Source organism: Chiloscyllium punctatum, chromosome 32 (genome assembly GCF_047496795.1).
Source record: "Chiloscyllium punctatum isolate Juve2018m chromosome 32, sChiPun1.3, whole genome shotgun sequence".
Taxonomy (NCBI): Eukaryota; Metazoa; Chordata; class Chondrichthyes; order Orectolobiformes; family Hemiscylliidae; genus Chiloscyllium; species Chiloscyllium punctatum.
The window spans coordinates 57,920,819-57,941,603 of NC_092770.1; the positions used below are offsets into that span (position 1 = coordinate 57,920,819).

At 47.1% G+C, this 20,785-nt stretch overlaps 1 protein-coding gene across 4 annotated transcripts in view; it reads right to left on the minus strand.

Moving 5' to 3' along the window:
* Positions 1-3,970: 3,970 nt before the first annotated feature.
* Positions 3,971-20,785, minus strand: part of LOC140458206 (differentially expressed in FDCP 6 homolog) — a 73,687-nt gene continuing 56,872 nt past the window's right edge. For 3 of the 4 annotated variants that reach the window (XM_072552456.1, XM_072552458.1, XM_072552457.1), the window contains exons 10-11: positions 15,461-15,551; positions 3,971-4,813 (exon numbers count right to left, since the gene is read on the minus strand). In XM_072552456.1, the coding sequence (XP_072408557.1) occupies positions 4,602-4,813; positions 15,461-15,551 (303 nt within the window). In that variant the 3' untranslated portion in view covers positions 3,971-4,601. The remainder of the gene's footprint in view (positions 4,814-15,460; positions 15,552-20,785) is intronic. The other variant, XM_072552455.1, reaches the window with a different exon arrangement.

Here is a 20,785-nt window from a genome sequence, read left to right on the forward strand (position 1 = left end):
TGCGAGTCCATAAACAAGGCCAGTCATTACATTGGCCACAAGAAATCATTGAGACTCTTTAGGTGACTGCTTCCCACTGAAGGGCACTGACTTTCTCTCTCCTTCTGAAGGGGCTGACACACATTCACTCTCCCCTGAAGGGGCTGTCTCTCTCTCTCTCTCTTTCCCTCTCCCGTGAAGGGGCTGTCTCTCTCTCTCTCTTTCCCTCTCCCCTGAAGGGGCTGTCTCTCTCTCTCTCTCTCTCTTTCCCTCTCCCCTGAAGGGGCTGTCTCTCTCTCTCTCTCTCTCTTTCCCTCTCCCCTGAAGGGGCTGTCTCTCTCTCTCTCTCTCTCTCACTCACTCTTGAAGGAACTGACACACTCCTTCTCCTTCCTCTCTCTCGCTCCTCCCTGTTGGGGGTAACCCACTATCTCCCTCCCCTGGCCATGTGACAGCGAGTCCCTGTAGCAGTGCACCCTATCACAGCAGCCATCCTGTTGGGTATAGTTCCTGCTGGTGGAGGGTCTGGGCTGGTGCAGGGAGTGATGCTACTGGTGAAATGAGGGAGTTTCACTCCAGTCCTGTTGAATATGAGATGCACAGCACCCTCTCAGAGTCCCATCTAGACTGGATTTCACTGGCGAGCAGCAGCTCTTACTGTCCTGGCTTAGCCCAGGATCTGTGATTGAGACTCCCAGCTCTGGCCAATTCCCAGAGAACCCTGCAGCTCGATAGTTAGCAGCCCAGGAATTGTGCCAACTGCTAAGGCTTTCTGAGTGTCTCAGTGAAGCACAGCAATATTGACTTTAATGACTGAGAGGAACATTTTTTCATAGTGGAGACACTTGTCCATCAAATTGCATCACGTTTGAATCTTGATGTGTTAATGATGGGTGGAGTGGAGGCAAGTAAAAATCCTGCACCACCCAGGATTTCATTACCTCGTGGGAACTCCTGTGCCTCAAGTCCTGTTGTTAAAGAATTGCCCTTTCATTCACAAAGTTGTACAGCAGAAACTCACAACCCCGAGTACATGTCATCCTCAAATGGAGAGAAGCAGCCCAACAGCAAAGGCAACCAGCTCCATTGTTATCTGACTTATTTAAGTCAGATTTAACAACAAGGGGCATCACAGTTGGCCTTTGTCAAACAGGTGGCCTTTTGCTACAGCAGGGACAACATGAGCTGATACATATTTATTGAGGGCTAGTGATTAGATTGCCCTCTACCCAACTCCACTGCCCCCTTATCTGCTCTCTCCTGGACCTCAATTTTAATGGTGTGCTGGTAAACAGGGTTTGAGTGAGTTCAAATCTCACCCCATCAAACATGCACCGCCAAGATCATATCAGAAAACTGATCCTCACTTGATAGGGGGTAAAGAAGCAATGTGGGTTTTCTGTAAGCTATGTATCATTTTCAGTATGTGTTTACAGAGATGTGAACAATCTGATAACATACTGTAATCACGTGTTAGCTGGGATAGGGGATTATAATATGTATTAACATGCAAGCAGAGTCAGGTGGTGATATGAATGATTAAAGGTGTAACTTTATATTTGTGATTATTATTTTTAGTGCATTGGAAGTTTGTTTCCTGTAAAATTGGCATAGAAACCTTATTTCTGTGATCAAAATTTTACACTGTCTGCTTCTTTCTTCATGGGTCTACCTCCCATGTTTGTGTAAATAAATATTTGAACAAAGAAATAAAGGGTGAAACGCACCCTTTCACTGATTTCCCTCTCATTTTGGTTTTCGGACAATAGTACGTGTTCAACACATTCCTATCACTTATTAGTGGAGCAGGCACAGAACAACGTAATACTGTGGCTCTCCCGCAAACACTTACACTCCCTGTGTCCTAATCCCAGCCATCCTGTCCCTTTTGGTTCTGAAATGTGCTATATTCTGTCCAGGTCTGTTCTGCTTGGGTCTCATCCGCGATAGGAATTAATTCGGTGACCCGCTCCAGTGTACCCCCTCTATGAGTGAGTATTCCATCCTGATATAAGGGGGCAAAAATGTGTACACTTTGTCTGAGCCCAGCTTCATTCAACAGCAGCAAGACATTGGAACTCATGCTGAAGGCCAATAACATTTGCTTTCCCAGTTTCTCACTGGCCTTGTATGCTAGCTTTCAGTGACTCTAGACATCAGCCCACCTTCAGACATCAACCAATCTCTCAGTATTCCTACGACAGCATTCCTCCTCCCAAAGTGGAGATGGCCCCACATTGTATCCCAGTTGCCATGTTTTTGCCCACTCCCCAGTGTCTTTGAACCTTGTTTACATTCTCCAGACAACAAACTCCTTTCCCTGGGATGGCTGTTAAGGAAACAATTATAGAACCAAATAAAGAGATGTACAGCACGGAAACAGACCCTTCGATCCAACCCGTCCATGCCGACCAGATATCCCAACCCAATCTAGTCCCACCTGCCAGCACCCGGCCCTTATCCCTCCAAACCCTTTCTATTCATATACCCATCCAAATGCTTTTTAAATTCTAATTACACCAGCCTCCACCACTTCCTCTGGCAGCTCATTCCATACGTGCACCACCCTCTACGTGAAAAAGTTGCCCCTTAGGTCTCTTTGATATCTTTCCCCTCTCACCCTAAACCTATGCCCTCTAGTTACAAACTCCCCCACCCCAGGGAAAAGATCTTGTCTATTTACCCTATCCATGCCCCTCATGATTTTGTAAACCTCTATAAGGTCACCCCTCAGCCTCCGATACTCCAGGGAAAACAGCCCCAGCCTGTTCAGCCTCTCCCTGTAGCTCAAACCCTCCAACCTTGGCAACATCCTTGTAAATCTTTTCTGAACCTTTTCAAGTTTCGTAACATCTTTCACACAACATTCCAAAAGTGGCCTATCCAATATCTTGTACAGCTGCAACACAACCTCTCCGGTTCAATACTCTGACCAATAAAGGAAAGCATACCAAATGCCCTTTTCACTATCCTATCTACCTGCGTCTCCACTTTCAAGGAGCTATGAACCTGTACTTCAAGGTCCCTTTGTTCAGCATCACTTCCCAGGACCTGACTATTAGGGGTATAAGTCCTGCTAAGATTTGCTTTCCCAAAGTGCAGCACCTCACATTTATCGAAATTAAATTCCAACTGCCACTTCTCAGCCCATTGGCCCATCTGGTTCAGATCCTGTTGTAGTCTGAGGTAACTTTCTTTGCTGTCCACTCTCCAATTTTGAGGGCGTCTGCAAACTTACTAACTGTACCTCTTATGCTCATATCCAAATCATTTACATAAATGAAAAAAAGTAGTGGACCCAGCACTGATCTTGCTTCCTCCTCTAATCCTCAAATTTCCAATGCATCTGCACGCTGGAAATGGTCAAAGATCTTTGCTCTTCTTTCAATGCTCAAACTCTTGATACTAAGAATCACTGTGAAACCTTCTGTCCCCTCTCAAAGAGTCAAAGATGGGCATACGCTGAGCACTGGGATAACGGAGACCTCCGTCTCAACGGCATCATCATCCATATGAGCCCACCTCCTCATCCTTTAACAATCTGCTCAACAGTCCTGAAGACTGTCCACAGGCTTTACTGAATAATCCGCCACATCACTGCAGAAGTAGGTAGAGACACAAAGCAACAGACCAGTCTGAAGTTAGTGATGATTATTTTTAATCATTCAATGAATATTTTTGCAGGTCCAATCGCTTCATGTAACAACTTAAGGGGGAGGAGAAAGGGAGTGGGGGGCGAGGGGGGAGACAGGAGGAGGGGGGGGGGATGGGGTGGAGAGGGGCGACAGGGGAGAGGGACGAACAAGGGAGACAATGAGGGGGAGGGGGGGATCGAGGGGGACGGGGGAGAGGGGAAACAAGGGGGAGAGGGGAAACGAGGAGGACAGGGAAAAGGGGGGGGGGAGATGAGGGGGATGGGGGAAGAAGGGGGACCGAGGGAGGCGGGGGGGGGGGGAAGAGGGGGAGGGGGGAAGGGGGAAGAGGGGGGAAACAAGGGGGATGGGGAGGGGGGAACAAGAGGGGCAGGGGTAGGGGTAGCAGAAGGAGTGGGTAAAGGGGGGGGGAGACGGGTAGGGGTGAGGATGACTGAGGTGGAGAAGATGGGAACAGAGGTGGGGGAGGAGGAGTGAGGGGGGTGTGGGAGGGGGTAGTGGAGGTGGGGGAGGGGAGAGGAGGGGGTGGAGCTGAGGAAAGGGGGTGGGGGAAAGGGCGAAGGTGGGAGAAGGGGCAAAGGCGGGGGAAGGGGCGAAGGCGGTGGAAGGGGCGAAGGCGGTGGAAGGGGTAATGGAGGTATGGGAGGGGGATGGGGGAAGAGGGGGAGAGAAGGGAGATGGATTCATGTTGATGGGGATTGTCTCTCCCACCATCGATGGTTCCCAGGTGTGTCTGACCCTGCTCACTTTGTCCTTGGCTCCAATGTCAGGGAACACAACAACATTCCCAGCTGGATGCGATCCCAGGAGGCGAGGGTGGGGGACACACTGTCTGAAACAGGCTGGAGCGGAAACCAGAGCCATACACATAAACCCACTCACACACACACACTTTGGGATTCAGCACTGACTCCATACGTGGTCCCTCACATCTTCACTCACACTGGCCAGTCCACACTTCGGCTGCACCTAAGGGATCACATTAGCCCCCGTAAGGGACACATTCTTTATGTACTCCGCCATATTTTCGTAATCCTCAGAATCAGAGCCCGGCCTCTCTTCGCAGTCCGGATTTAGGACCATCTTGTGTTGTTCTGTCCTCCTGACAGCAAATTCTTTGGGAATGAACGCTCCTCCTCCTCTGTGGCTCTGGATGTCACTCTTCGGCTGATTCTGGGCAGCTGGAACACACAATCGCACATCTTTCAGCAACAACCTACACTTGCACATTAACCTTCAGCAGCCATTTTCTTTTTTTAATTCTCCTGCGGGTGTCACTGGCTGGCCAGCATTTATTGCCCCATCCGTAGCTGCACTGAGTGACTCGCGACAAAGAAATAATCCCAAACTCCTCTGCAGGAGCACTACCTGAGAAACTGTGACCCCCCTGAGACACACAGGATAGTATCCCAGATGCATACAGCAGTGAAAGGCAGAGAGACGGCAGGTTTGAGCAAAGCAATTCAACAGCGTGGGATTGTGCCAGTTGGAGAGATGGCCATCACAGCCACAGAATGTAAACTGGCAAGGTACAAGGTCAGGGTGGGGGGCAAACACAGGCATTTGACAAGCACTTTGAGACCCTCAAACCCAGCACCCTCTTCCCCTCCACCCCTCAGCCTCACACTGACTCCACCCCCTTCCCCCACACTGACCACCCCCCCACTGACTCCCCCAACACTGACGCCACCCACTCCCTCTCAAATTGACCCCCCACCCTCCCCCCACTGACTCCACTCCCCACACTGACCCCACCCACTTCCCCCCCACAGACCCCACCCCCATACTGACCCCACCTCCTCCCCTCACTGACCCCATCCACTCCCTCTCACACTGAGCTCACTCCCTCTCACACTGAGCCCACCCCCTGTCCTGAATGGAGTGGTCCTGGCGATAGAAGCACAGGAAGTTCTAATGCTCAGTTTGTTGATGCCTTCAGTTAGGGAGCAGAGCTACCAGAGTCAGTCTTGCACAGAAATGTCGTCCCCAGAACTAATGACTCCCAATGAGGCAGCCTGGAGTGCAGACAGGCAAAGAGACTTGGCTGTGCATATTCAGAAATCACGAAAACCTGATAAACAGTGCCAGGAATTTCCTGAGAAGTGCTAAAAGAATATTGGCATTTCTCCCAAGGAGTTGAGAAATGCATGGGGTTGGAAGGTTATGTGTGCGGGTCTGAGTGAGGATACCATGGCTTTGGGGAGACAGAACACAGATTTGCTTAAATTATATGGAGGTTTAAGAAAGAGCAGGTTTACACACCTCCCTTACCATCTAGTGGGACAAGGGCAACAGATAACATGGGAACACCACTCCCTCCAAGCCATTCCCCATCCTGACTTGGAAATATATTGCCAGTCCTTCACTGTCACTGGGTCAAAATCCTGGAATTCCCTCTACAATGGCATTGTGAGTCGACCCACAACACACACTGCAGCAATTCTAGAAGGTAGCTTACGCCCACCTTCTTAAGAGCAACTAGGGATGGGCAATAAATACTGACCCAGCTGGTGACACCCACATTCCCTCAAACAAGAATTCCCATAGGACAGGCTGAGGAGTGATCTAACCAAAAGGATCTTAAACAAGACAGGAGGATTTGGAGGAACAATTTGGTATTGAGGGAAAAGGGGTCATATGACTAATGTTTCAGCTATAACATTCAGAATTGCATTGTATTTTCACACAAAGGGTCATGAATACAATCATCTCCTGCATCCCCTTCATACAAAAGGCAGGAGATCCTGAGGATTTATTAGAGCTCTCAGCACCCAGACTGATAGGCAAAGGTATTGATGAAATGGATCGAATGGAATTAAGGCATGGATAAGCTGACTGAATAGTGAAACCAATGTGAGGTGGTCAGAACCTACAATATTCCTATCACCCCAAATCCATTCTGTGGCTACCTGGAAATGTCAGAGCCCCACTGCTGTTCCTGCTACTGCTCTATAGCATCCCCTAGAACCAAGGCACTACTCCATGCCGATCCCTGAACTTGGGACCATTACCCTGGTCAAAGATGGGATCACAGTGCATTGACTCCACTGTGTTGGTGCTGGCTCTCCAAATGAGCGTTTCATTTTTGTGCCATTCTTCTGGTAATGGAGCACATTCTTCCTTTACGGTCAGGATGTGGAGGAGCTGGTGTTGGACTGGGGTGGACAAAGTTAAAAATCACACAACACCAGGTTAGAGTCCAACAGGTTTATTTGGAAGCACTAGCTTTCGGAGCACTGCTCCTTCATCACAGCTACCTGAAGAAGGAGTAGCACTCCAAAAGTTATTGCTTCCAAATATAGTGCTGTTGGACTATAGCCCGGCGTTGTGTGACTTTTAACATCTTTTACATCTTTTACCCCCACTCTGATTGAACTCTCTGAGGCAATGTGTTTCCAGACCTGAAACACTCGCCGCTGCAAAACATTTTCTCGCATACCCATGTCGTTTTTCTTTGTCAATTACTCAAAATCTGTGTCATCTTGTCCTCTATGTTCTCACTGGCAGGAAAAGCTTCTCCCTATCTAATCTGCCCAGACCCCTCCTGATTTTGAAAACTTCATTTCAATGTTGACATCTCCAAGGAAAACAACACCCAAACTCTCCAATCCATCCCCAAGATTCAAGTGTCTCATCCCTGAGACTCATTTTTCCTGCACTCTCTCCAGCACCTTCATATCCTTCATAAAGTGCAGTGTCCAAAACAGCACACAATACACCATCCAAAGCAGAGGAGGAACAGAAGGCCATTCATCCCATCAAATCTGTTCTACCATTGAATGAGATTGTGGCTAATCTGATAACCCTCAACTCTACTTCCCTACCTTTTCACTCTAACTTTTGATTCCCTTCCTGAACAAAACTCTATTTCAGCCTTTAATATATTTATCAAGCAACCTCTACAGCCCTCTGTAGTAAAGAGTGCTATGGACTCACTCTCCTCAGAGAAGAAATTCCTCCTCATCCCTGTTTTGAAAAGGTGACCCCTTATTGTGAGATTATACTGTCTGGTCCTAGCCTCTCCCACCAGAGGAAGCAACCTTCCCTCAGCCACCCAGTGGAGCCCTTAAAGAATCTGGTTTGTTACAATAAGATCGCCGCTCATTCTTCTAAATCGCAATGAGTAGAGGCCCACCCTACTCAATCTCTCCTCTTATGACAGTTCCTTCATACTGAGGATCAGACTATTATCCTCCAACGCTGGTATATTTTTCCTTAGATAACGAACCCAAAACCAGTGACAATATTTGCTTTCCCAAAATGCAGCATTTATCGAAATTAAACTCCACCTGCCACTGCTCAGCCCATTGGCCCATCTGATCAAGATCCTGTTGTAATCTGAGGTGGACCCTCTTTGCTGTCCACTACACCTCCAATTTTGGTGTCATCTGCAAACTCACTAACTTTACCTCCGATGTTCATATCCAAATAATTTACATACATGACAAAAAGTAGTGGATCCAGCAACGATCCTTGTGGCATTCCACTGGTCACAGGCCTCCAGTCTGAAAAACAACCCTCCATCACCACCCTCTGTCTTCTACCTTTGAGCCAGTTCTGTATCCAAATGGCTAGTTCTCCCTGCATTCCATGAGGTCTAACCTTGCTAACCAGTCTCCTATGGGGAACCTCATCAAACGTCTTACTGAAGTCCATATAGATCACGTACACCGCTCTGCCCTCATCAATCCTCTGTGCTTCTTTTTCAAAAAACTCAAGCCATGTTGACTATCCCTAATCAGTCCTTGCCTTTCCAAATACATGTACATCCTGTCCCTCAGGATTCCCTCCAACAACTTGCCCACCACCAACGTCAGGCTCACCGGTCTATAGTTCCCTGGCTTGTCTTTACCGCCCTTCTTAAACAGAGGCACCACGTTAGCCAACCTCCAGTCTTCCGGTTCCTCACCTGTGACTATCGATGATACCAATATCTCAGCAAGAGGCCCAGCAATCACTTTCCTAGCTTTCCACAGAGTTCTAGGGTACACCTGATCAAGTCCTGGGGATTTATCCACCCTTATGCATTTCAAGACATCCAGCACTACTTCCTCTGTATTTTGGACATTTTTCAAGACGTCACCGTCTATTTCCCTACATTCCCTACATCCTCCATATCCTTTTCCACAGTAACAGTGATGTCAAATACTCATTTATCATTCCCCCATCTCCTGTGACTCCACACAAAGGCCTTGCTAATCTTTGAGGAGCCCTATTCTCTCCCTAGTTACCCTTTTGTCCTTAATGTATTTGTAAAAACCTTTGGATTCTCTTTAACTCTATTTGCCAAAGCTATCCCTTATTGCCCTCCTGATTTCCCTCTTAAGTATACTCCTACTGCCTTTATAATCTTCGAATAACTCACTCGATCTATCCTGTCTATACCTGACATATGCTTCCTTCTTTTTCTTAACCAAACCCTCAATTTCTCTAGTCATCCAGCATTCCCTACACCTACCAGCCTCTCCTTTCACCCTAATAGGAATATACTGTCTCTGGACTCTGGTTATCTAATTTCTGAAGGCTTCCCATTTTCTAGCTATCTCTTTACCTGTTGAATATCTGTCCTCAATCAGCTTTTGAAAGTTCTTGAATATCATCAAAATTAGCCTTCCTCCAATTTCTAACTTCAACTGCTAGGTCTGGTCTATCCTTTACCATCACTATTCTAAAACTAATGGAATTATGGTTGTTGGCCCCAAAATGTTCCCCTACTGACACCTCAGTCACCTGCCCTGCCTTATTTCCCAAGAGTCTGTCAAGTTTTGCACCTTCTCTAGTAGATACATCCAAATACAGAATCACCAAATTTTCATCTGCACCCTTAACAAACTCCTCTCTATCTAAACCCTTAACATTATGGCAGTCCCAGTCTATGTTCGGAAAGTTAAAACCCCCACCATTACCACCCTATTATTCTTCCAGACAACCGAGATCTCTTTACAAACTTGTTTCTCAATTTCCTGCTGACTATTGGGAGATCTATAGTACAATCCCAATAAGGTGATCATCTCTTTCTTATTTCCCAGTTCCACCCAAACAACCTCCCTGAATATATTCGCAGAAATATCCTCCCTCAGTACAGCCGTAATGTTATCCCTTATCAGAAATGCCATTCCTCTCTTGCCTCCCTTTCTATAGCATTTGTATTCTGGAACATTAAGCTGCCAGTCTTGTCCATCCCTGAGCCTCCTCTCTGTAATTGCCTTCCTAACCAGGCCCTGAGTTCATCTGCCTTCCTTGTTAGGCCTCTTGCACTGAAATAAATGCAGTTTAATTTGTCAGTCCTACCTATTCTCTGCCTTGTTCTGCCTGCCCTGACTGTTTGACTTGCTCCCTTTCCCAACTGTACCAGTCTCAGACTGATCTCTTTCCTCACTATCTCCTTGCGCCCCACCTTACAGTTTAAATCCTCCCGAGCATCTCAAGCAAATCTCCCTGCCATTATATTAGTCCCCTTCCAATTTATACAGGTCACTTCTACCCCAGAAGAGATCCCAATGATCCAAAAATGTGAACCCTTTGCCCCTGCACCAGCTTCTCAATCACGCATTCTTCTCCCCTATCCTCCTATTCCTACCCTCACCAGCTTGTGGTTCCGGGAGTAATCCAGATATTATGACCCTCGAGGATCTCCTTTTCAAATTCCTCCCTAACTTCCAAAATCTCCCTTCAGAGTCTCGTACTTTTCCCTGCCTATGTAGTTAGAGCTCCTGCTGGTCCCACCCCCCTGAGGATTTTCTGCACTGTCTCAGAGATATCCTTGAGCCTGGCATCAGGGAGACAACACACTATTCTGATTTCTCGCTGTCAGCCACAGAAATGTCAGAACGTGCCTCTGATCAGAGAGACCCCTATCACAATCGATGGCTTGGAACCTAACATACCCCTCATTACGTTATAGCCAACCTCAATACCAGAAACATGGCTGTTTGTGCTACATGCCTGAGGGTCCATTACCCCCTAAATTTTCCAAAATAGCATACTTGTTTGAGATGGGGATAGCCACAGGAGACTCCTGCACCAACTGCCTCCTTCTGCTTTCCTGGGGTAACCCATCTACCTGACTGTATGTTCAGTTTTTCTCCCTTCCTGTAACTGCCATCCATCATACCCGCTAGCTCCTGTAAATTCCTTACTGCCTCTAACTGCTGGTCCAACCGATCCATGTGATCTGATAGGATTTGCAACCAAACACGTTTCCTGCAGACCTAATCATCAGTAACATGGAAATCCTCCCTAATCCCCCACATCAAATAGGAAGAGCACATCACTCCAGTGAAGGCCACCTTTGCACCTTAAAAGTTGACAGACCCAGAAAATAGGGAGCAGTCTTCCTGCTCTCAAAAACACTGCTCCAGGCTCAGTACCTATAGTATAAATTTTAAAATTTTAATCAAGAGATCTCAATAAAACATATAATGAAAAAGAACCCACTCTGCTCACTATTGTAGATTTATAAAGAAAAACTGCTAGGGTACACTTCAAAACCACGTACTTATCTGCTCCCATGCTCTGAGCTCTCCCACACAGGTTCCTCCAAGGTCAGCTGTGATTTCATTGTTTGTTCACTTTTCTCAGATGTACTCCAATATCCAACAAAACTTGAACTCAAACAGCAAAGGCGGTAGCTGTGCAGATTCACTGCGGTGTCAGACAGCACTTGTAGGTCTCTGTCTTTTACAGTCATATCATTGAACAGAATGGAAACAGGCCTATTGGTCCAACTCGTCAGTGCCAACCAGATATCAGAAATCCATCTAATCCCATTTTCCAGCATTTGGCCCATATCCCTCTGAACCCTCCCTATTCAAATAGCCATACAGTTGCCTTTTAATTGTTAAAAATCACACAACACCAGGTTAGCGCCCAACGGGTTTATTTGAAAGTGCAAGCTTTTGGAGCGCTGCTCCTTCATCAGGTAACTAATGGAGTAGGATGATAGGACACAGAATTTGTGTGCTCTGATCCTACTTCACTAGCCACCTGAGAAAGGTGCAGCGCTCCGAAAACTAGTGCTTCCAAATAAACCTAGTGTTGTGTGATTTTTAACTTTGCAGAAGTAGGTTAGAAATAGGAAAGGTGAGGTCACCCTGTTAGGAGTTTTCTACAGGCCTCCTAATAGTCCTAGAGACGTAGAAGAAAGGATTGCGAGGATGATTCAGGAGAAGAGTGAAAGTAATAGGGTGGTTGTTATGGGGGCTTTAACTTTCCTGATATTGACTGGGAAAGCTATAGCTCGAGTTCGTTAGATGGGTCAGTGTTTGTCCAATGTGTGCAGGAGGGTTTCCTGACACAATATGTAGACAGGCCAACAAGAGGTGAGGCCATACTGGATTTGGTTCTAGGTAATGAACCAGGCCAGGTGTTAGAATTGGAGGTAGGTGAACACTTTGGGGACAGTGACCACAATTCGGTGACTTTTACTCTAGTGATGGAGAGGGATAAGTGTGCATTGCAGGGCAAGAATTATAGCTGGGGGCAGGGAAATTATGATGTGGTGAGGCATGACTTAGGATGCGTGCCTTGGAAAAGTAGGATTCAAGGCAAGGGCGCAATTGATATGTGGAGCTTGTTCAAGTGAGTGTCCTTGATAAGTATGTACCTGTCAGGCAGGGAGGAAAGGGTCGTGTGAGGGAGCCGTGGTTTAATAAGGAATTGGAATCCCTTGTTAAAGGGAAGAGGGTGGCCTATGTAAAGATGAGGCGTGAAGGTTCAATTGGGGCGATTGAGAGTTAGAAGGTAGCCAGGAAGGATCTGAAGAGAGAGCTAAGAGCAGCAAGGAGGGGACATGAAAAGTCCTTAGTTGGTAGGATTAGGGAAAACCCAAAGGCTTTCTAGAGGTATGTCAGGAATAAAAGAATGACTAGGGTAGGAATAGGTCCAGTCAAGGATAGTAGTGGGAAGTTGCGTGTGGAGGCTGAAGAGATTGGGGAGACACTGAATGAATACTTTTCGTCAGTATTCACTCAAGAACAGGACATTGTTGCCGATGTGAATACTGAGTCACAATTAATTAGAATGGACGGCTTTGAGGTATGTAGGGAAGAGGTGTTGGAAATTCTGGAAAGGGTGAAAATAGATAAGTCCCCAGGGCCTGACGGCATTTATCCTAGGATTCTCTGGGAAGCAAGGGAGGAGATTGCAGAGCCATTGGCCTTGATTTTTTTATGTCCTCGTTGTCTACAGGAATAGTGCCAGAAGACTGGAAGATAGCAAATGTGGTTCCCTTGTTCAAGAAGGGGAGTAGGGATAACCCTAGTAACTATAGGCCGGTGAGTCTCACATCTGTTGTGGGCAAAGTCTTAGAGAGAATTGTAAGAGAATTTATGAACATCTGGATAGGAATAATGAGATCAAGGATAGTCAGTATGGTTTTGTGAAGGGCAGATCGTGCCTCACAAACCTTATTGAATTCTTTGAGAAGGTGACTAAGGAGGTGGACGAGGGTAAAGCGGTAGATGTGGTGTATATGGATCTTAGTAAGGCGTTTGATAAGGTTCCCCATGGTAGGCTACTGCAAAAAATATGGAGGTATGGCATTGAGGGTGAGTTGGAGGTTTGGATTAGGAATTGGCTGGCTGGAAGAAGACAGAGGGTAGTAATTGATGGTAAAAGTTCATCTTGGAGTGCAGTTACTAGCGGTGTTCCGCAAGGATCTGTTTTGGGACCATTGCTGTTTGTCATTTTTATAAATGACCTGGAGGAGGGGCGAGAAGGTTGGGTGAGCAAGTTTGCGGAACATACGAAGGTTGGTGGAGTTGTTGACAGTGAGAAAGGATGTGGCAGGTTACAGCGGGACATAGATAAGCTGCAGAGCTGGGCAGAAAGGTGGAAAATGGAGTTTAATGTGGCTAAGTGTGAGGTGATTCACTTTGGTATGAGTAACAAAAAGATGGGGTACTGGGCTAATGGTCAGATACTTGGTAGTGTGGATGAGCAGAGGGATCTTGGTGTCCATGTACACAGATCTCTGAAAGTTGCCACCCAGGTAAATAGTGCGATGAAGAAGGCATATGGCGTACTGGCTTTTATTGGTAGAGGAATTGAGTTCCGGAGTCCTGAGGTCATGCTGCAGTTGTATAAGACTCTGGTGCGGCCTCATCTGGAGTATTGTGTGCAGTTTTGGTCTCCATACTATAGGAAGGATGTGGGGGCACTGGAACGGGTGCGGAGGAGGTTTACCAGGATGTTGCCTGGCATGGTAGGAAGATCGTATGAGGAAAGGCTGAGGCACTTGGGGCTGTTTTCATTGGAGAAAAGAAGGTTTAGGGGTGACTTGATAGAGGTGTACAAGATGATTTGGGGTTTAGATAGGGTTGACCATGAGAACCTTTTTCCGCGTATGGAGTCAGCTATTACGAGGGGGCATAGCTTTAAATTAAGGGGTGGTAGGTATAGGACAGATGTTAGGGGTAGATTCTTTACTCAGCGAGTCGTGAGATCATGGAATGCCCTGCCAGTAGCAGTGGTGGACTCTCCCTCTTTATGGGCATTTAAACGGGCATTGGATAGGCATATGGAGGATAGTGGGCTATTGTAGGTTAGGTGGGCTTGGATCGGCGCAACATCGAGGGCCAAAGGGCCTGTACTGCGCTGTATTTTCTATATTCTATGCTCTTCTGCTCCTTGAATTCTGCCTGACCTGCTGTGCTTTTCCAGCACCACTCTGATTTTTAACTTTGTACACCCCATCCGACACTGGCACTTCCACATCATGGCTTTTAAATGTTGTAATTGTATTAGCCTCCACTGTGGCACAGTGGCTCAGCGGTTAGCATTGCTGCTTCATAGTGCCAGGGACCTGGGTTCAATTCCAGCCTCGGACGACAATTTGAATGGAGTTTGCACATTCTCCCTGTGTCTGAACAGGTTTCCTCCCACAGTTCAAAGATGTGCAGGTTGGTGAATTGGCCATGGTATATTACCCACAGTGTTCAGGGATGTGCAGGTTAGGTGCATTAGTCAGGGGTAGATATAGAGTAATAGGGTTGGTGAATGGATCTGGGTAGGCTACTCTTCAGAAGGTCAGTGTGGACTTGTTGGGCCAAATGGCCTGTTTCTGCACTATAGCAATTCTATAATTCCCTCTGGCAGCTCGCTCCATACACACACCACCCTCTGTGAGAAAATTGCCCCATAGGTCCCTTGTAAATCTTTCCCCTCTCATATTAAACCTGTGTCCTCTAGTTTTGGACTCTCCTACCCTAGGGAAAAGACCTTGTCTATTCACCTTACCTCTGCCCCTCATGATTTTATTACATTTCTGTAAGGTCACTCTTCAGTCTCTGATGCTCCAGGGAGACCAGAATTGTATGCCCTATTCCAGAGGTAGCCTCACCAATGTCCTGTACAGCCTCAACATGATGTCCTAGCTCCTATATTCAACGCACTGATCAATAAAAGCAATCATGCAAATGCCTCTTCACTGTTCTATCTACCTGCGACTCCATCTTCAAGGAGCTATGAACTTTATTCAATACCTCTGCCATTTCCTGATTCCCCATTACTCTTTCCCCAACCTCGTTTTCAGAGGAGTTTCTGTTCACTTTGGCTTCTCTCATCCTTTTTATATATTTCAAGAAGCTCTTCCAGTCCCATCTTGATCGTACTTCAAGTTTATCCCCAAATTTGATTTTCCCCGTTTTTCGTCATCTTTGTTGAACGTTTGTTTTATAGAAGTGATTATAGAAGTTATAGGATATTATATGCATAGTACTTAGTACTGGGACCATTCTATACCATTTTCCCAGGGAATAGCACAGGTTACAGAGGCCCAGTGTGACTGCACAAATACCCTCTACAGATGCCCCAATTTTTTCCCTTACCTCCAGGCACAATTGGCTGCATCAGTCGATTCAGTTGCACGCTCCAGTGTTTCACATGTTGACTGGCTCTTCTCCTTGTCTGCTCTGCCATCTGTAAAGAAGTGAAACGGGTCAGAAATGTCACCTTGCATTCAAGGTCATCCCCATCAGCTGAGAAACTGAGGTGGAGCTGGCCACAGTCAGCAGTATCCTACCGTGGGGAACAAGACAGGCACGAGCAGGGAATGAGCGATAGCAAGCACACACTGGAGGGTCCATCTTACTGTTTTCGGGCCGGTTCTCTTGCCCATTCTGTTTTTTCAGCTGCCAACTGGGAGGATTGAGTGGGTGAATTTACTCTAGACTGCCCCAGGACTTATGTTCTATCCCAATCTGAGAGGTTTGAGAACTCAATAAGATCTAACCTTCCGATAAATTTGATCAAACGGTCATCTGGATCTATCGTTGGAGTGTTTTGATGGTATAGTTTGCTGAATAGCAAAACAATATTTTTCACTGTATCTCACATGTGACAATAATAAATAAAATCAAGATAATATTACTCTACAGCTAACCCACACTCCTGCCAATTGCCACAACACTTCCTTTCCCATTCAGTCTAATCCCACTTTCCTGCTTACTCTCATTAATATCCCATCCAATTCAACGATATACGGCTGTTGCTGGCAATGGCAGCTTTTTTTTTTGCCAACCCCAAACATCAGTTGAGAAAGAAGTGGTGAGCCCATGTACTGCAGGAACCCCCTGCCGTGTAGTGAGGAGAGGAGTTTGAGAAATTTGACTCGGTCACAACGAAGGGATATATTTTCATGCCAGGATGGTGTAGAGGTCATGGGATTGGAAGGAGCCTTGGTGAATTCCTGCAGTATATCTTGTAGATAATACACACTGCAGCTGCGGAGTGTCAGTGGTGGAGGGAGTGGATGTTTGTGGATGTGGTGCCAATCAAGTGGGCTGCTGTGTCCTGGATAGTGTCGAGCTTCTCGAGTGTTGTTGGAGCTGCATTCATCCAGGTAAGTGGGAAGTATTCCATCACACTCCTGACTTGTACCTTTGGGAAGTTGGTGAGTCACTCGCTGCAGTATTCTGACCTTCGCTTGTAGCCACTGTACTTATGTGGCAAGTCCAGATGAGATTCTGCTCAATGATGACTCTCCCTTTCCCCAGTACAATGGTGACTGGCGACTCAGTAATGGTAATCACGACAGTATATGCTAGAATCACTGGCAAAGTCACTATTTGTTACTATCCTTAATTTAACCTCAGTAAGGTGCAAGTGGTAGTGTGCTGTTGAACATGCAGGGGAGGTGCTTGGACTCTGTTGGAATTATAGGCTGACTACAGCCATCCAATGCATCCTGTCGGTGTTAGTTCTGTGGAGGAGCAGTTCACCGAGTACCATTCTCCAACATATCTCAGGTCCCTGAAAATGTTCCCTGTTCAATTTTGTTCGAAATCTCTGATGTAAGTCACATTTCAACCGATCCTCCACCACATAGGTGGGCAGTGCATTTCTGACCTTAACCATTTAGGTTAGGTTAGATTAGATTACCTACAGCGTGGAAACAGGCTCTCCAGCCCAACAAGTCCACACCGATCCTCCGAAGAGTAACCCACACAGACCCAGTCCCCTACCCTATACTTAGCCCTGACTTGGCAACTTAGCACGGCCAATTCACCTGACCTGCACATCTTTGGATTGTGGGAGGAAACCAATGTATGCAGAGGAAATCCATGAAGACACAGGGAGTATGTGCAAACTCTACACGAATGGTCACCTGAGGTGGGAATCAAACCTGGGACCCTGGTGCTGTGAGGCAGCTGTGCTAACCACTGAGCCACCACATCTTCAGGTCATCATTGCTTTTTAGGGCAAATGCCTTAAATGCTTCACCAATGGGAACAGGTTCTCTATCTGCTTAGTCCAGACCCCTCACCCTTTTGAAAACCTTTATCAAATTACCTTCAAACCTTCTCACATACTTCCATTTCTGGTTAAAGTTTAGACCTGGAAATTAGAGGCCAGTCAATCTAACCTCAGTGCTGCAGGCACGATTACAGAGAATTATGAGGGACAGAATTTATTTGCACTTGGAGAGACAGATTCATCCGAGTAGTCAGCATTTGTTCAGGGAAAGTCACGTTGGCCAAATTTTTTTTTGACGTGACTAGGAGTGTTGGTGAGGGCAATGCGTTTGATGTGGTCTGTGTGGACTTTAGCTTTTGATAAGGTGGCACGACTGGCAAAGTGGCAGGTTGAAACCAAAACGAGAGAGAGAGAGAGAGAGAGAGAGGTCTGTTCTCACTGATCAGGCCTGTTCCCTATGGGTTTCCACAGGCCTCGCTGTTTGGGATGTACATTAATGATTTTGGCTAAAATGTAGGGGTTACAATCAAGAAGTTTGCAGATGATGCTAGAGGATATCACCAGACTGGTCAGGAGGGTACAGCAGAGACAAATGGAATTCAAGCCAGAGGTAATGGATTTTGGGAGGAGGAACAATGCAAGGGATTACATCATGAATGGCAGATTCCCTGGGCAACATTGAAGATTAGAGGGATCTTAATGGGCATATCCAGAGATCCCTGAAGGTAACAAGGCAGGGAGATAAGGTGGTTAGGGAGGCATAGCATACAAGAGCAAGGGAGTTCTGCTGGAACTGTTCCAAAAATATGCTGGATAGACCACAATGGAGTACACCATGCTGGTCACCACCTTGTACAGAGGATGCGATTGCACAAGGCAGGGTGCAGAGCCGATTTACCTGCTACCTGGGCTGTGAGGAAAGATTGAACAGTCCGGGGTGGTTTTCCTTGGAGCCGTGAGGGTTAAGAGGGGACTGGATAGAGGTGGATAAGACTACGTGGGGCACACATAGCGTGGCTAGGAAGGCATTAATCTTCCCATTAAGACAGAGTCACAAACCAGGGGCAGAGGTTTAAGGGAAGAATTTGAGGAGAGCGGAGGGGATTTTTTTTCACCTCGAGACGGTGGTAAGAGTCCAGAACTCATTGCCTGAAAGGGGAGGCTGAGTCAGAAACCCTTGTAACATTTAATCAGAATTTAAATATTAACTTGCATTGCCATCGTCTCCAGTGCTCTGATCTAAGAGTTGGAAAATGGAGTCAGAGCTTTGTTGATGGGTGCAGAAATGGCCCAAATAGATTCCTGTGTTGTAAATGTCTCAGTGACCTCTTTTAAATGGAAAATAGCCCCAGCTTCTCCAATCTATCCACATAACTGAAGGGTTTCACTCTTCGGGTGACTTCTATGCATTCTCTCCAATAACTTCCCAAAAGGTGCCCCCTGGAATTCTCTAAGAGAGGCCAATATTTCGCTCACTCTTAAAAAAGGGAAAATCCCGGAGGACTGTGCTTATTACAGGCTCATTTCCCTCTTAAATGTTGACTTTAAAATCCTCTCTTTCTGGATTAGTGGTGCTGGAAGAGCACAGCAGTTCAGGCAGCATCCAAGGAGCTTCGAAATTGAAGTTTCGGGCAAAAGCGCTTCATCAGGAATAAAGGCAGTGAGCCTGCAGCATGGAGAGATAAGCTAGAGGAGGGTGGGGGTGGGGAGAAAGTAGCATAGAGTACAATGGGGGAGTGGGGGAGGGGATGAAGGTGATAGGTCAGGAGGAGAGGGTGGAGTGGATAGGTGGAAAAACAGATAGGCAGGTAGGACAAGTCCAGACAAGTCATGGGGACAGTGCTGAGCTGGAAGTTTAGAACTAGGGTGAGGTGGGGGAAGGGGAAATGAGGAAACTGTTGAAGTCCACATTGATGCCCTGGGGTTGAAGTGTTCCGAGGCGGAAGATGAGGTGTTCTTCCTCCAGGCGTCTGGTGGTGAGGGAGCGGCAGTGAAGGAGGCCCAGGACCTCCATGTCCTCGGCCAAGTGAGAGGAGGAGTTGAAATGTTGGGCCACGGGGTGGTGTGGTTGATTGGTGCGGGTGTCCCGGAGATGTTCCCTAAAGCGCTCTGCTAGGAGGCGCCCAGTCTCCCCAATGTAGAGGAGACCACATTGGGAGCAACGGATACAATAAATGATATTAGTGGATGTGCAAGTAAAACATGGATGGATGTGGAAGGCTCCTTTAGGGCCTTGGATAGAGGTGAGGGAGGAGGTGTGGGCGCAGGTTTTACAGTTCCTGCGGTGGCTAGGGAAAGTGCCAGGATGGGAGGGTGGGTTGTAGGGGGGCTTGGACCTGACCAGGTAGTCATGGAGGGAATGGTATTTGCGGAAGGCGGAAAGGGGTGGGGAGGGAAATATATCCCTGGTGGTGAGGTCTGTTTGGAGGTGGCAGAAATGTCGGTAGATGATTTGGTTTATGTGAAGGTTTGTAGGGTGGAAGGTGAGCACCAGGGGCGTTCTGTCCTTGTTACGGTTGGGGGGGTGGGGTCTGAGAGCGGAGGTGTGGGATGTAGACGAGATGCATTAGAGGGCATCTTTAACCATGTGGGAAGGGAAATTGTGGTCTCTAAAGAAGGAGGCCATCTGGTGTGTTCTGTGGTGGAACTGGTCCTCCTGGGAGCAGATCCGGCGGGGGCGGAGGAATTGGGAATACGGGATGGTATTTTTGCAAGAGATATGGTGGGAAGAGGTGTAATCCAGGTAGCTGTGGGAGTCAGTGTAAAAAATGTCAGTGTCAAGTGGGTCGTCACTAATGGAGATAGAGAGGTCCAGGAAGGGGAGTGAGGTATCAGAGATGGTCCAGGTAAATTTAAGATCAGGGTGGAATGTGTTGGTGAAGTTGATGAATTGCTCAACCTCCTCGCGGGAGCACGAGGTGGCACCAATGCAGTCATCAATGTAGCGGAGGAAGAGGTGGGGAGTGGTGCCGGTGTAATTATGGAAGATCAACTGCTCTACGTAGCCAACAAAGAGACAGGCATAGCTGGGGCCCATACGTGTGCCCATGGCTACCCCTTTGGTCTGGAGGAAGTGGGAAGATTCAAAGGAGAAATTTTAAGGGTGAGGACCAGTTCAGCCAAATGAATGAGAGTGTTGGTGGAAGGGACGTCTGGAGAGGCTTGGAGGCCCTGGTCATGGCGGATGGAGGGATTGGATATCCATGGTGAAGATGAGGCGTTGGGGGCCAGGGAAACAGAAGTCCTGGAGGAGGTGGAGGACGTGGTTTAAAATCCTCTCTAAGACTCTTGTGTTAAGGCTGGAAACTGTGTGACCTTCTATTGTTAAAGAAGATCAGATGAGATTCATAAAGGGCCACAGATCCTACAATAATGTTAGGAGGCTGCTTAATGTAATTCAAGCGTGTCAACACCAGCCAATACAGGGATTGGTGATACCTCTAGATGCAGAGAAGGCA